Below are 13,939 nucleotides of genomic sequence, written 5' to 3'. Positions count from 1 at the left end.
GGGGTGTTGGGGGGGCGTTACGTGTGGGGCCGGGTCATTTGGGGGGGCGGGGCTGCGTTTGGGGGGCACAGGAAGAACAACACCAGGGGCTGACAGAGGACATGCGGGGAGCGTGTTCCTGGCTGGTTGGCTGGGGAGCAGGGGAGGAGGTGACCGTGTTCCAGGGGGAAAGTGCTGTACCCACCCCGGGGCCCGGAGCTGCCCCGGCAGCAGGAAGCTGGGGAAACCGAAAGCACCGGGAGCCGCCTCCTTCCCACGCCCTCGCGGCCCAGCCGGAGGCGTCACGGCCACGGAGCCGCCCTGGGCGCTCAGCTGAGCTCCCACAGCGATTCCCAGAGGGAATTTTGGGGGTGCAGGTGGTGGCCTCCTCCCGGTGCCACCCCTGTTCCCCCGCTCCCAGGCCGACAAACGGGCTCATCACAATGCGCTGGAGCGCAAGCGCAGGGACCACATCAAGGATAGCTTCCACAGCCTGCGGGATTCCGTGCCCTCGCTCCAAGGAGAGAAGGTGAGTTTATGGAGCGTGCTGGGAACACGGACAGCACCCACCTGTGGTCGAGGCTCCTCAATTTGAGACATTCCCGAGGCTCTCTTGTGCCACGGGAGTCCCCAACAAGGACCAGAGCCAGGGTGGGATGAGGCAGGTAAAACTCCAGTTCTCCTCCCTGGACTAGGTCTTTATCTTGCCTCTGGCTTTTCCCACTATTGCAACAGGCATCCCGGGCCCAAATCCTGGACAAAGCCACAGAGTACATCCAGTACATGCGCCGGAAAAACCACACACACCAGCAGGACATCGACGACCTCAAGCGGCAGAATGCGCTGCTGGAGCAGCAAGGTGGTAGCTGAAATCTGGCTGGAGATGGGGTCTGGCAGGGTCTGAGATCCAGGAGCTGGGGCCTGGCAGGCTTTGGGAACCACGATCTTGTGTCCAGTAGGGGTTTGGGATCCAAGATCCAGTTGGAGATGGGGTCTGGCAAGTATATGATCCATCAGAGTCCAGGATCTGGTGGAAGCTGAGATCCACTGGGAGTTGGGATCTGGGGGGAGCTGAGGTCTGGCAGGACCAGAGTTTGGCAGGGTCCAGAATTCAGTGGGAGCTGGGGTCTGGCAGAATCTGGGGTCTGGAAGAGTTTGGGATCCAGACTCCAGTGGGAGCTGGGGCCTGTCAGGCGCTGGGCTGCAGGCAGGGCCAGGCCCGGGGTGACACAGTGCCGTCCCTCACAGTGCGTGCGCTGGAGAAGGCCCGAGCCAGCGCCCAGCTCCAGGCCAGCTATCCCGCGGACAACAGCCTCTACACCAACCCCAAGGGCAGTGCCATCTCCGCCTTCGACGGCGGCTCCGACTCCAGCTCCGACTCGGAGCCCGACGAGCCGCAGAACAGGAAGAAGCTGCGCATGGAGGCCAGTTAGGCCCCTCCGCCGCCCCCCGGCCCGCGGCAGGACTCGCTCCCTCCGCTCCTAGAAGCTCTTGGACTGCAGCTTCCCAGCCCTCCCCGGCCCCTTCCCTGCTCCCACCGCGCCGGCCCCGGGGGGAGCCGGCCAGGCCGAGCAGAAAGACTTGGGGGGGTCAGGGAGACTCCCCCGCCAACTCCCCTCCGCTAGCGACCCCCCTCCCCTTCCCTCCTGGTTTTATAGGAGCATTTCTATTTATACCCGGGGACCAGTGCAGTCCAGATCGGGGAGGAGCCAGGCAGCCCCCCCAAAAAAAGGAGCAAGCACTGGGGGGGATCTCCCTATTTATTTTCTCCGTGTGCAACTCCACCTGCCCGAGTCGGCGGAGCACAGAGCCAGGCTTGGGGGCTCCTTCCCCACTCCTCCTCCTTCCCTCCCTTGACCTTTCCCAACCTCCGTGGCATTTTCCGAACTCCAGTGGCCCGTCCCTGCCCCGTAGGTGCCCCTTTTCCCCCCATTTTGATGCCATTCCATGGATCTAAGGTATGTTGTACATACTGCCCAGAGTTGTCTTGCAAGTTAAGGCTTCCCTTTACTATAAGACTATAAATAATAAACAAAAAAAGCCAAAATTCCACTTATTTTATCTTCCCCCATGGTTACCGTGTGTTCTTGGAATGGGGGAAGTTGGTGCCACCGGATCCAGACGTGGCATCACCTCCTGCCCCGCATCCCCGGGGCCACCAGCACACGGCGGGTGTGACTTCTGGTTTATTGATGCCAAAAAGCTCTGCCAGAGCCCGTGTCCCACCTCGGCTCTGGCCAGGATGGCAGCAGGACACCCGGCCTGGAGCAGGCTGGATTTTGGTATTGCTAGCACCCTGAGCACCGTGCTGTGCCTGGCCAGGCCGCCGCGGGATGGGCTGTGCCGCTCGCTGCCGGGACACCCCGAGCCAGCAGCGGGACCCCCCTACTCGGCAGCGGATGCCAGATCCAGGCTGGGCACAGGATACTGCAGGAAGTGCATCACCGCCCTCGCCACCTTCTCCGGGGCAATGTTGTAGACAGGGTGTGTGGCCTGCTGTGGGAAGAGAGAGGGATAGGGGATGTTAATCGTGGAGTCCTGGAATGGTTTGCGGGGGAAAGCACCTTAAGGATGACCTAGTCCAACCCACTGTGCACAGGGAATCTACCATCCCAGGTTGCTCCAAGCCTGGTCCATCCTGGCCTTGGACACTTCCAGAGATGGGGCAGCCACAGCTTCTCTGGGCAGCCTGTGCCAAGGCCTCAGCACCCTCACAGGGAAGAATTTCTTGTCCATATCCCATCTAAAATTCCCCTTTTTCAGTTTGGAGCCATTCCCCCTTGTCCTATCACTCCAAACCCTTGTCCAAAGCCTGACTCCATCTCCCTTGAAGCTCTTTAGGCCCTTGAGGCAGCTCTAAGCTCCCCCTGAAGCCTTCTCTTCTCCAGGCTGAACCCCAAGTCTTTTCACTGCCATTGGATCTGCCTTTCTCAGTGCTGTGGAGCGCTGGAAACACATCCCTGCCCTCCCCAGCAATGCCTAGCACTTACCAGGCAATTCTCAGGGATACCCAGGACCACCTCATTGTGGAGATCTCCACTTCCAAAGTGCTGTGCAATGGCCAACCCACTCAGACAGTAGCAGGTGTGGTAGAAATCCCGGGATCTGCATGCAAAGAGATGCTGGGATGCTGAGGAGGCATCTGGGCATCCCTGATGCCAGGCAGCCCTGTGTTGCCCCCTGCACTCACTTTCCTGGCTTATCCAGCAGCCCGCCAGCTGGGCACTGGCAGCATAGGAGAATGTATTCCTGCAGTGCCAGCTGGTCGAACATCCAGTGTGCCATGCTCAGCGCTGGATCGCCTGGAAGGGAAACCCAGAGGAGAAACACCACAGGTGTCAAATCCCTCCAGATGCCATTCTGGGTGCAGAGGAAGCCTGTGGCAACTCACCCCTGGCATGGAGTGCCCGATGGAGCAGGGGCAGGAGCCCGGCTTGCCAAAAGGAGTAGCACCCATCCACCAGCTTGTTGCAGCGGCCCTGGAATCCGCCCTCGAAGCGCATCTGCCGCCCGGTCACCCAGTGCTGCGGGGCGATGGGAACCAGTGTGGGACCACAGATCCCTGGCAGGATGAGAGCCCCGGGTTCCAGAGAGGGGTCACTCACCAGCAGGCTCCGGAGGTTCAGCAGATGTTCCTGCTTGAGGATGACCAGCGCGGCCACGCCGCAGAAAGTGTAGCCACCGTGCGCCTCCATGCCCGGCACGCCGCCAATCCCACCCTCCCAGTTCTGGCACCTATGGGAGCAGGGTCAGGGCAGCAGGGATGCTGGGAATGTCACCCGTGTCCCCCACCTGTCCCCCGATCTCACCTGGCAATCCACTCGGCCGTCCCAGCAAAAAGCGCAGGCGTCAGGATGTTGGTCAGCGAGGCCACTGAGGCGGCACAGTAGGCGCTCCTGCGGGAAAAGGGTGCCCAGAGATTCAGGAGATAGGTGCTCAGGGATGTGGCACTGGCACCCCAAAGTGGCAGCAGCTCCCTAAAATTACACTGGCTCCCCAAAACAGCACAAGGTCCCTGATCCAGCATTGGGTCCCTGCGATGGCACCCTGCCATGGCAGTAGCTCCTGTCACTGGTCCCCTGCCATGGCACCAGCACCCCAAAACAGCACTGGCTCCCCTAAATTACACCTCCCCATGGCACTGGCTCCCCACCAGGGTACCACCTCCCAAAAAGCACTAGTACTCCAGTGTGACACCAGCCACTCCCCAAAACACCAGCAGCTCCCCGAAACTGCACCCTGCCATGGCACTGGCTCCTCAGAATGGCACTAGCTCCCAGCATTTGCTCCCCAAAAGTAGCACTGACTCCCCAAAACTGTACCCCTAATTAGCAGTGGCTCCCCACCATCGCACCAGCACCCCAAAATTATACTGGCTCCCAAACATCCCCAGCTCCTAGCACCGAATCCCCAGAATGGCACCAGCTCCCCACCATAGCATGTGCTTCCAGCACTGGCTCCCCAAAATGCCCAGGCCCTCCAAAACAGCCTCCCCACGCAGCCCTCACCCACCTGACATCCACCTCTCCACCCACGTGCATGAGGAAGGAGCCATCCGGCTGCTTCAGCGAGTGCAGGTATTCCAAGAGCTTCTTCCTGCAGGAGCCAGTGGCTGTGAGAGGGGGGACAGGCACCCCCGCTCCCACCCAGCTCCTCCCGGCCCCCGGACCTGTCGATGACGCCGAAGGCCTCCTCGGTGCCGATGATGCAGAGCGCGTTGACGGCGGCGTAGGTGGGGGCGAGGTGGGGGTGCTGGCCGGGACCCCCCCCAAATCCACCCTGGGGGCTCTGGCACCGCCTCAGGAATTGGCAGACGCTGCGGGAAGGTGGGGAAGGGGCTCAGCATCACCTGTGTCACCCCGCTGGGGTGATGCATCCCCTCCCAGCCTCGTGAATCCCCCCAGGGTCGAAGCCGGGGGTGTCACCCTCCCGTCTCCGTCGTCACGAGGAAGCCGCCGGAAGAATGGGCGGCATTGACGGTGGCAGGGAGACAAAGCGCTCCTTTGCTCCGGGGACAGCGGGAGGTGGCACCTCCGGAGTCACGCGGGTGGCCAGCAGCGACAGTGGCCATGGTGGGGTCCCCCCAGCTCTCCCCACTTACTCAGAGGCCACCGAATCAGGAATGGGCTCGTCCAGCAGCTCCAGGCTGTGCAGGATCCAGTAGCAGAGCCAGGGGCGGCTGGCATCCAGACACTGCAGGGACAGAGGGGACTGTCAGGGAATGGCACTGGACACGGCAGGAGTGAGGAGACAGCCAGGAGAACCCCCAGAGCATCGCTGGGATGAGAGTGGGCACAGGGAATGCTGTGTCCACTCTGGGGCTGGCAAACCCCTGGCAACAAACAGCCCTGGTGACAGCCCCAGGGCGAGGGGATCCCCCCAGGCAGTGGCTCCAGGTGGCACATCCGGCATTCCCGGTACCTCATAGGCTTCAGTGAGCTGCCGGAGACCTCTCTTCAGGTAATGGAAGTGCTTCTCCCGCTGCAGGACGTACCTGGAATACAGAGAGGATAGGATGAGCAGGCAGGGTGGCCTGAGAAAGCAGGGGGACAGTGGCAGGAGGGGCAGAATCCTACTGCAGCACCCACTGGCGTCAGTGGGTCTTTTGGGATGGGAGTTATTTGTGGTTATTGGGAGTTTTGATACTCACTGTGAGGAGTGATGGTTTGTCTTGTAGGCATCATAGACCTCCTGCACGATGTCCTCCACCTTGGACTTGTCATGGAAAAAGGGAATAAAGACTACGGTGAGCTTTGGGAAGAGGTTCCACGCATCCCAAACACAATCCCCCACTGAACCCTGCAACTTCCACCTCATCCCAGGGGTTTATCTGATTCGCAGCCCCATCTCACCCAATAAAACCAAAGCAGGAATTCCCAGGAGCTTTGTGCCCCAAATTATGCCAGAATCCAGCACCATCCCATGCTGCTCTACAAATCCAGCTTGAGTTTGGTTCAGCATAAGACTGACATAGAAAACACTCTCCTCCCGCTCACGCTGGGATAACTGGGGACTTGGACACTCTAAGCCACGGTAATCCCCAAGGAAATACCCCGGGATCAGCCTCAGGGGTGAGGAGGGGCCGCACGGGGACCTGCATTCAGGGCACTGCGTCCTGCCAGGGCACAATTGAGCAAGAAGAACCCCGTGGATTGGGAAACCCGGAGTCACTTTTTACCCCGTCCCAGCACCCAGGGGAGCTGCCAGGGGCTGGGCCAGGATAGAGGGACGGAGGGGAGAGTCTGGCTGCCCCGGGAGCCCTCACCCTCCCCCAGCTGCTTCCGGGGGCCGTGTCCCGCCGAAGCTGCCGTGGCTGGCGGGCGGCAGCACCGCCGTGCCCCCAAACACTGCTCACTGCTGGGCTGCTGTCACAGGGGCTGTGGGGACAGCAGCTGCGTGGGGATACCGGGATCGGGATCATCCACTCCCATGGCACCCCTGAGCCCCGTCCCAGAGCAGCCCGGCACCCTGAACCGCCCTTCCATGGCAGCCCGAAGCCCAGCCCCACGGCAGCCCGGCACCCTGAACCGCACTTCCATGGCAGCCCGAAGCCCAGCCCCACGGCAGCCCGGCACCCCACACCCCACCGCCCCGGCACCCCACGCTCCGCAGTGCAGCCCCCCGGCACCTGCTCGGCGGAGGTGCAGGTCCGCAGCCCATCGTCCCGCAGCCGCCGCCGCCCGCCGGGGCCGGGGGCCGCTCCCGCCATGCTGCGGCCGCGGGGGCAGCGGGCGACGGCGGCCGGGAGGGGACGCGCGGGCGCGCTCCTGGCCACGCCCACAGCACACAGCCACGCCCCTCTCCAGATGACCACTCCCCTTCTTTGTTGGGCACGCCCAGCCCTGGCGCGCGTGCGCGGAGGAGCCACACCCCCTCCCCCCGATGCCGCTGCGTCATCGCGATGTGACGTCATTTATTGCATTATCATAGAAGCCACGGGTTGGGTTGATAAGAACCTTAAAACCCATCCAGTTCCACCCTGTGCTGTGGGCGGAGACACCTTCCACTAGAGCAGGTTGCTCCAAGCCTTGTCCAGCCTGGCCTTGGACACTTGCAGGGATGGGGCAACCACAGCTTCTCTGGGAAATCCACTCCAGTGCCTCACCACCCTCACTGTAAAGAATTTCTTCCTGATATCCAATCTACACCTCCCCTTTTCCACTTCGGAGACATTCCCCCTTGTCCTGTCACTCCATGGCCTCATCCCAAGTCCCTCTCCATCTGTCTTGGAGCCCTGTGGGAACTGGACAGGGCTCTGACTCTCGCTGGAGCCTTCTCTTCTCCAGGCTGAGCATCTCCAGGCTGAGCAATCCCAGCTCTCCCTCAGCCTGTTCCTACCCCTTGGAGGATTTCTGTGGCCTCCTCTGGACTTGCTCCAGCAGCTCCCTGTCCTTCCCGTGACAAGGACCCCGGGGCTGGACACAGTGCTCCATCTGGGGTTTCACCTGAGTGGGGCAGAGGAGGACAATCCCCCCTCACGTGTTGTCCATGCTGCCAGTGACACAACCCAGGACGTGGGCAGCTTTCCAGGGCTGCCAACACGCCTTGTCAGGTCATATCCAGCCTCTCATCTCCCCACATTCCTCTCACCTGGGCTGTTCTCCATCCCACCACCCTCATCCTGCACTTATCTTGGGAATTGTCCTAATCCATGTGCCAACCCTGTCCTTGGCCTCGTTTACTCCCATGAGGTTCCCATGGGAACCTATCCCTGGACAGGAAAACCTGGACAACTCACCCTTGTCCAGGTCCTGCTGGGTGCCATCCCAGCCTTCCTAAGTGTCACCAGTTCCTCGTCACCCCAGTGTCCCCTGCTGCACCCCTTCGTCCCCTTCCCAATGCCCCCAGAGCAATCCCGGGTACATTCCTGGTGCCCCCAGAGCCCCCGGAGTCCCCGCTGCTCCTCCTGGAACATCCCCTGTCTCCCACCTCCCGTTTTCCAGAGCATCCCAAATACATCCCACGGTGCATTCCTGCCTCCATCCCCCCGTTCTCTCCAGCTCTCCTCTCAGTCCATCCCCCGCGTCGCCGCCCAATTCCCCACAGCATCTCCCGGTGCGTCCCCGGTGTATCCCCGGTGTCCCCTCCCCGCTCCCCACAGCATCCCCCGGTCCATCCCCGGTGTCGCCCCCCTCGTTTCCCCTCCCGGTGCCCCCTCCCGCCGCCGCCGCTCCCGCCCCGCGGCGGCGCAGCTCGCGGCCCCGGAGCGGCCCCGGTGTGGCGGCGGCGGCGGCGGCCCGGGCCCGCCATGGCCAAGCAGTACGACGTGCTGTTCCGGTTGCTGCTGCTCGGGGACTCGGGCGTGGGCAAGACCTGCCTGCTCTGCCGGTTCACCGACAACCAGTTCCACCCCGCCCACATCTCCACCATCGGTACCGGCACCGGCAGCGCACGGCGGCCGCGGCGGCGGGAGCGGGGAAACGGGAAACCGGGAGCATCGGGGAAGCGGGAGCAGTGGGGAGGCGCAGCACCGGGGAAACGGGAGCATCGGGGAACCGGGCAACCGGGAAGACTGGGAGCCACAGCGCCGTGGAAACGGGAAGCCAGAGAACGGGGAACACCGGGGAAACGAGAAACCGGGAGCATCAAAGAATCGGGAGCAATGGGGAGGAGCAGCACCGGGTAACCGGGAGCACTGGGAGCCGCATTACCGGGGAAAAGGGAAACCGGGGAACTGGGGAGCCGTGGGCACCAGGAAACCGTGAGTACTGGGAAGCCGCAGCACCAGGGAAACGGGAAAATGGGCAACCGGGGAGCGGGAAAACCGTGGGAACTGGAGAACCGGGAGACGCAGCAACCGAGAAACGGGAACCCAGGGGACAGGAAAACCGTGGGCATCAGGGAACCGGGACTACCGAGGAACCGGGAAGCCACAGAATCGGGGAAACGGGAAACCAAGGCACCCGGGAGTCGTGGGAACCGGGGAGTGGTGGGTACGGGAAAAGCGGGGGCACGGGGAAAGGGTTAACCGTGGGCACTGGAGAGCTGCAACACTAGGAACATAGGGAAACAGGTAACCAGAGAGCGGGAAAACCGGGCACCGGGGAGAGGGAAAACTGTGGGCACCGGGGAACCAGGAGCATCGGGAGTCACAGCATCGGGGAACCGGGAAGCCATGAGCATCGGGAAACGGTAAAACTGTGGGCATCCACAAGCCGGGACCACCTGGAAGCCGCAGCATAAGGAAGCTGGGAAACCGAGAGCATCAGGGAGCCAGGAAATCCTGGATATGGGAGAATGGGGAGGACCAGGCACCTCTGGCACAGGGGAACCGGGAGCAGCATGCAGCCGGGAACTGAGAGAGCACTGGGCAGCCACAGCACCGAGAAGCCGTAGCACTGAGGAACTGGGAGGACTGGTCAGCCGCAGCACCAGGGAACTGGGAGCACCAGGATCAGACCTGGCACAGGGCCTCCTGCAAGGCCAGGCACTGGGTGTGGGGAGCAGCACCAGGCCGTGGTGGGGCGTGGGGTGGGTCAGGAGGGGTGAGGGGACCAGAGGGCCCCCAGTGACAGCAGCTGCTGCAAAGGGAAACACCAGGACACCCCACCCCATTCCAATCCCAGGTGTCGACTTCAAGATGAAGACCATCGAGGTGGATGGGATCAAGGTGCGGATACAGATCTGGTGAGTGGCAGCACTGGATCCCGGGGGGAAGAGGGAAGAAATTTTGGGGGGCCTGAGTCCTGCTCCCCCCACCCAAGGTAAGGGCTGAGCCCTGCCAAACTCATGCCATGAGTGGTGGCACTGACCCACTGTCCCTGGGCAGGGACACAGCCGGCCAGGAGCGGTACCAGACCATCACCAAGCAGTACTACCGGCGAGCACAGGTATGGGGGCTCGCTGTCCTGATACACAGGAGAGGGGAAACTGAGGCACAGTTTTGGGGTGTCAACAGCCACCCCCCACCCCTTGCAGGGCATTTTCCTGGTGTACGACATCAGCAGCGAGCGCTCCTACCAGCACATCGTGAAGTGGGCCAGCGACGTGGATGAGGTGGGGGTTCACGAGGGGAGGTCTGGAGGTTCCCCAGCCGTGTGGGGGTGGGGGGTCCTTACACTGTTCCCCCGCCCAGTACGCACCCGATGGCGTCCAGAAAATCCTCATCGGGAACAAGGCGGACAAGGAGCACAAGAGGCAAGTGCCCAAAGAGCAAGGGCTGCAGGTGAGCGGGGGCTGCTGTGTGCCCCCCCCAGGGGGCAGGACCCCTCCTGCACCCCCAGCATGGTCAGTCTCTCCCTGAGCCCCCCCTGCACTCAGGACCCTGACAGCCCTCCTGCAGCCCTACCTCTATCCAGGACCCCCAAGCCTCCCCAGTCCCTCCCAACATGACAGGGACCCCCCACCCTCTTGCAGTCTGTACCCAGGCACCCCAACACCAGCTCCCCCAGTGTCCGGGAACCCTCTACCCCTCCATCCCTGCAGTGGTTGTGCACCCCCCCGGCTCCCTCTTCCCCACTTGCAAAATGTTCAGAGACCCCCTAACCTCTCCCTGCACCCCCAGCACGGTCTCCTGTACCCCTGAAGCACACAGTGACCTCCTTGGTGTCCCCCTTGGGACCTCTTGACCCCCAAAGCACCCAGTGCACCTCCCTACAATCCCAGCATGGCCAGACTCTCCACAAGGCTCCCCTGCATTCCATATGGACCCCAATAGCCTTCCTGCAGTCCTATCCATATCCAAGGACCCCCAAACATCCCTACCTGTATCCAGTGACCCCCCCCATGCTCCTGTAGTCTGAACCCAGGGACCACTGACCTCCCCCTGCCGCTCCAGAGCATCCAGGAAAACCCTTTACTGCCCAGTGCTACCCCAGGGCATCCAACAACCCCCAGCCCCTCCCAGTATCCCTCCCAGAGACCTCTGGACCCCAAAGCATCCAGCATCCCTCCCAGGGCCCCCTGCACCCACCACCCAACCCCAGGTGTGCCCCTATGCCAGCCCCCCCCGCAGCTCTCCTGTCTGTCGGTGCCCGGCTGTTCACATTCCAGAGGTGGGGGGCAGGGGTATTGAATCCCCCCTCCCCCCAAATCACGCTACCCCCCTCCCCGCCAAACCCCTGGTGCCGCAGCTGGCCAGGGAATACGGGATGGATTTCTACGAGACCAGTGCCTGCAGCAACCTCAACATCAAGGAGGTATGAGGAAACTGGGGTGGGGGGGTGGTGGGGTTCTGAGGGGGTTGTGGCTGGCCTGGGGGGCCTGGAGAGGTCAGGGGGTACTGGAGGGGTCCCCCAGGTTCACCCCACCCCTCTCCCACAGTCCTTCACACGGCTGACGGAGCTGGTGCTGCAGGCGCACCGCAAGGAGCTGGACGAGCTGCGGGGGCTGCCCCGCGCCCCCACACTGGTCCGGCTGGAGGAGGACGAGCAGCAGCCCCTGGGGAGCGAGGACACCCCCAAAACCTGCTGGTGTTGAAGGCTGGGACCCCCTGACCCCTCCTGCCCAGGCTGCGTCAGGGGGCATGGTAGGGGCAGGACTGAGGCAGCCCCCATAGAGTGGGGGGACAACACGGGACACCCCCAGGGACAGGGAACGTGGCAAGGGGGGCCTCCCCATCCTGGCACCTGTGCCCTCCTCGGCTTGCGGGTAGGGTGGGGGCTGTCCAGGCACTGTGTGCCCACCCTGTGCCACCCCGTGCCCGTGGGACCCCCGGTTTTACACAGTGGTTTGCAGAATAAAGGTCATGCTGGAGGGGCTGGTGGTCTGTGTGCTCCAGGGGGGCTGTGGGCATGATGCCATGGCGGCAGGCACAGCCTGGGCATGGACACCCGAGCGGTGATCAATAATTGAGGGTGATCTGGGGCTGTCAGCATGGTGTCCCCTTTCCAGGCTGGGCACAGGGACATGGGGCATGGTGCTCATGGAGTGCCATGGCCACCACCACAGCCTGCCAGGCTACCAGCTCAGCCCCTCAGCCCCAGCTGTGGGAACAGGCACGAAAACTTGGTGGCGGCACTGGGATGAGCCAGCAGCGGGATGGTGGCGGGCTGGGATGGGTGGTTACTGGGATGATGGTGGGCACTGAGATAGTGGAACCTACAGGGATCTAGGTGGACACCAGGATGCTGCCAGGCACTGGGATGGGCACCACATGACAATGGTGGGCACCACAGCAGATAGGCCCAAGGGTAGAGCTGGTACTGGGACCAGTGGGCTGCAGGACTGGTGGGGACTGGGATGGGCAGCACAGGAGGACCCAGAGGTGATGCCATGGCAGCACCCGGCAAGGAAGAATACTGGGACACTTGTCCCCTCCTCCTCTGCCCCACAGAGCCCCAGCTCCTAGATTCCTGTTATTCCCTGACTCTCGTTATTCCCCAACTCTCACCATCATTCCCAACCCTCGGGAACATGCCGTGCCAGGCTGGGAGCATCCCACATCCCGCAGGCACTAGGATGAGCAGCCGCAGCGCACCGTGCCATGAATTATTGAGGCAGGTAGAGCATCGCCTTGGCCCCGTGCCACCTTCCTCCTTCCAGGGGTGGGACGGGCAGCTCAGGTTTCTCCTGAGCCGCGGCGGGGCCTGGAGACCTTTGGACCATGACGTGAGCACCGGGAAGCCCTTAAGAGGCGGCGCAGGGCACGGGGCACAAGCAGCCGCACACCTGCAGCCATGACCGTCCCCATCGCCAAGTCCTTCTATGACCTGAGCGCCACCTCCTTGCAGGGGGAAAAGGTGGATTTTGGTGTTTTCCGGGGCCGCGTGGTCCTGATCGAGAACGTGGCTTCGCTCTGAGGCACCACGGTGCGGGATTACACCCAGCTCAACCAGCTCCAAGCCCGCTACCCCCGGCGGCTGGTTGTGCTGGGCTTCCCCTGTAACCAGTTTGGATACCAGGTAAGTCCTATGGGAAACAAAGCAGGGGGTGAGGAGCTGGGAAACACAGGGCTCTGGATTTCTCCTTCCCTGCCACAGGAGAACGGCACCAATGAGGAGATCCTCAACACCCTGAAGCACGTGCGGCCTGGGGGTGGCTTCGAGCCCAACTTCACCCTGTTCCAGAAGTGCCAGGTGAACGGGAGTGACACCCATCCCGTGTTCGCCTACCTCAAGGCTCACCTGCCTGCACCGGCCGACGAGCCTGCACACCTGATGGCCGAGCCCCGCTTTGTCGTCTGGAGCCCTGTGCGGCGCTCCGATATCTCCTGGAATTTTGAGAAGTTCCTGGTGGGGCCTGAGGGGGAACCGTTCCGGCGCTACAGCCCACGTGTGCCCACGGCCCAGCTGGAGCCTGACATCCAGCGTCTCCTCAAGCTGGCCAAGTAATCCTAGCTCCAGTGTGATCCTGGCTCTGGTGTGATCCTGGCTCCGGTGTCACCCCGGAATGGCCCCAGCTCTCCGCAGAGTGACAGCCCCCTCTGAAACCTCCATGGGGAGGGGGCTTGATGGGGGCAGAGGGTTGGAGCCGCCGGGGCGGCGTGGGCTGGTGGCAATAAATGAGCCGCAGGGAGCATGCCTGGATCCACGTGGTTTTTGGGAGTGTAAATGGATCCATGCGGTTTTCAGAAACATACCCATACCCATGTGGTTTTGGGGGGCTCTTGGTGGGAACAGGAAGGAGGACACAGCCCTGATAGGCCAGATCCAGGAAATGGAGGCTCAGGGATAGGTGGGTGCCAAGCCGGCTGCACCCAGTTCCCCATGGGTGTTGCTAGGGCTGGGTGCCAAGAGCAACATTTCACCCACCCCAGGGCAGTGATTTCCCACACCCAGCTCCTTCCCGCCTCAGGAATATGGAATTCCCAGCAGGGCAGGGCCAGGTTCCAAACCCCAGGGCAGGGGGAAGTGACCCCAAACCAACTCCATGGGAAGGGAAAAAGATCCAAGTCCTTTCTCTGCAGGGACTAGGAGAGCACTGGGAGAGTGCAGTGGACTCCCCAGTGCTGGGAAGGGCCAAGGAGGAATTCCACAGGCTCCTGGGATGGAAAAAGTCGCCTGCATCAACCCCCAACACC

At 62.6% G+C, this 13,939-nt stretch overlaps 4 protein-coding genes across 11 annotated transcripts in view; 3 read left to right on the top strand and 1 right to left on the bottom strand.

The window, feature by feature from the left end:
• MAX (MYC associated factor X) overlaps positions 1 to 2,026 on the top strand; it is a 2,965-nt gene extending 939 nt beyond the window's left edge. The window contains exons 3-5 of the mRNA XM_041465208.1: positions 401 to 508; positions 715 to 838; positions 1,228 to 2,026. Of these exons, the coding sequence (XP_041321142.1) occupies positions 401 to 508; positions 715 to 838; positions 1,228 to 1,412 (417 nt within the window). The 3' untranslated portion in view covers positions 1,413 to 2,026. The remainder of the gene's footprint in view (positions 1 to 400; positions 509 to 714; positions 839 to 1,227) is intronic.
• On the bottom strand, positions 2,022 to 12,333 carry LOC121352334 (protein farnesyltransferase subunit beta-like). Of its 2 annotated transcripts, none has more exons than XM_041465187.1 (12): positions 12,311 to 12,333; positions 5,630 to 5,694; positions 5,401 to 5,473; positions 5,081 to 5,172; positions 4,649 to 4,795; positions 4,492 to 4,575; positions 3,789 to 3,875; positions 3,585 to 3,714; positions 3,371 to 3,503; positions 3,170 to 3,281; positions 2,970 to 3,084; positions 2,022 to 2,475 (listed from the first exon to the last, which is right to left on the bottom strand). In XM_041465187.1, exons 1-12 carry the CDS (start codon positions 12,314 to 12,316, stop codon positions 2,365 to 2,367), a joined length of 1,155 nt encoding a protein of 384 aa, XP_041321121.1. In that variant the 5' UTR covers positions 12,317 to 12,333; the 3' UTR covers positions 2,022 to 2,364. The 2 variants fall into 2 exon arrangements, with proteins under 2 accessions (XP_041321121.1, XP_041321120.1); XM_041465186.1 differs by lacking the exon at positions 12,311 to 12,333 and adding an exon at positions 6,608 to 6,844.
• Positions 8,158 to 12,757, top strand: RAB15 (RAB15, member RAS oncogene family). 6 transcript variants are annotated; one of them, XM_041465203.1, is made up of 7 exons: positions 8,158 to 8,351; positions 9,546 to 9,606; positions 9,749 to 9,809; positions 9,898 to 9,975; positions 10,055 to 10,144; positions 11,052 to 11,117; positions 11,242 to 12,304. In XM_041465203.1, the coding sequence occupies exons 1-7, from the start codon at positions 8,228 to 8,230 to the stop codon at positions 11,395 to 11,397; spliced, it is 636 nt and encodes a 211-aa protein (XP_041321137.1). In that variant the 5' UTR covers positions 8,158 to 8,227; the 3' UTR covers positions 11,398 to 12,304. The 6 variants fall into 6 exon arrangements, with proteins under 6 accessions (XP_041321137.1, XP_041321136.1, XP_041321135.1 ...); XM_041465201.1 differs by lacking the exon at positions 8,158 to 8,351 and adding an exon at positions 12,651 to 12,757 and having other exon boundaries at positions 8,361 to 9,606; positions 11,242 to 11,446; XM_041465202.1 differs by having other exon boundaries at positions 9,898 to 10,144.
• GPX2 (glutathione peroxidase 2) lies at positions 12,339 to 13,878 on the top strand. 2 transcript variants are annotated; one of them, XM_041465212.1, is made up of 3 exons: positions 12,339 to 12,420; positions 12,651 to 12,821; positions 12,900 to 13,878. In XM_041465212.1, the coding sequence occupies exons 1-3, from the start codon at positions 12,379 to 12,381 to the stop codon at positions 13,248 to 13,250; spliced, it is 564 nt and encodes a 187-aa protein (XP_041321146.1). In that variant the 5' UTR covers positions 12,339 to 12,378; the 3' UTR covers positions 13,251 to 13,878. The 2 variants fall into 2 exon arrangements, with proteins under 2 accessions (XP_041321146.1, XP_041321147.1); XM_041465213.1 differs by having other exon boundaries at positions 12,371 to 12,821.
• The last annotated feature ends 61 nt before the right edge of the window (positions 13,879 to 13,939 follow it).

This window comes from Pyrgilauda ruficollis, unplaced genomic scaffold, assembly GCF_017590135.1.
Source record: "Pyrgilauda ruficollis isolate IOZ18807 unplaced genomic scaffold, ASM1759013v1 scaffold187, whole genome shotgun sequence".
Lineage (NCBI taxonomy): Eukaryota > Metazoa > Chordata > Aves > Passeriformes > Passeridae > Pyrgilauda > Pyrgilauda ruficollis.
Note: the sequence above shows the minus strand (reverse complement) of the source record. Positions and strands in the feature narration are given on the sequence as shown.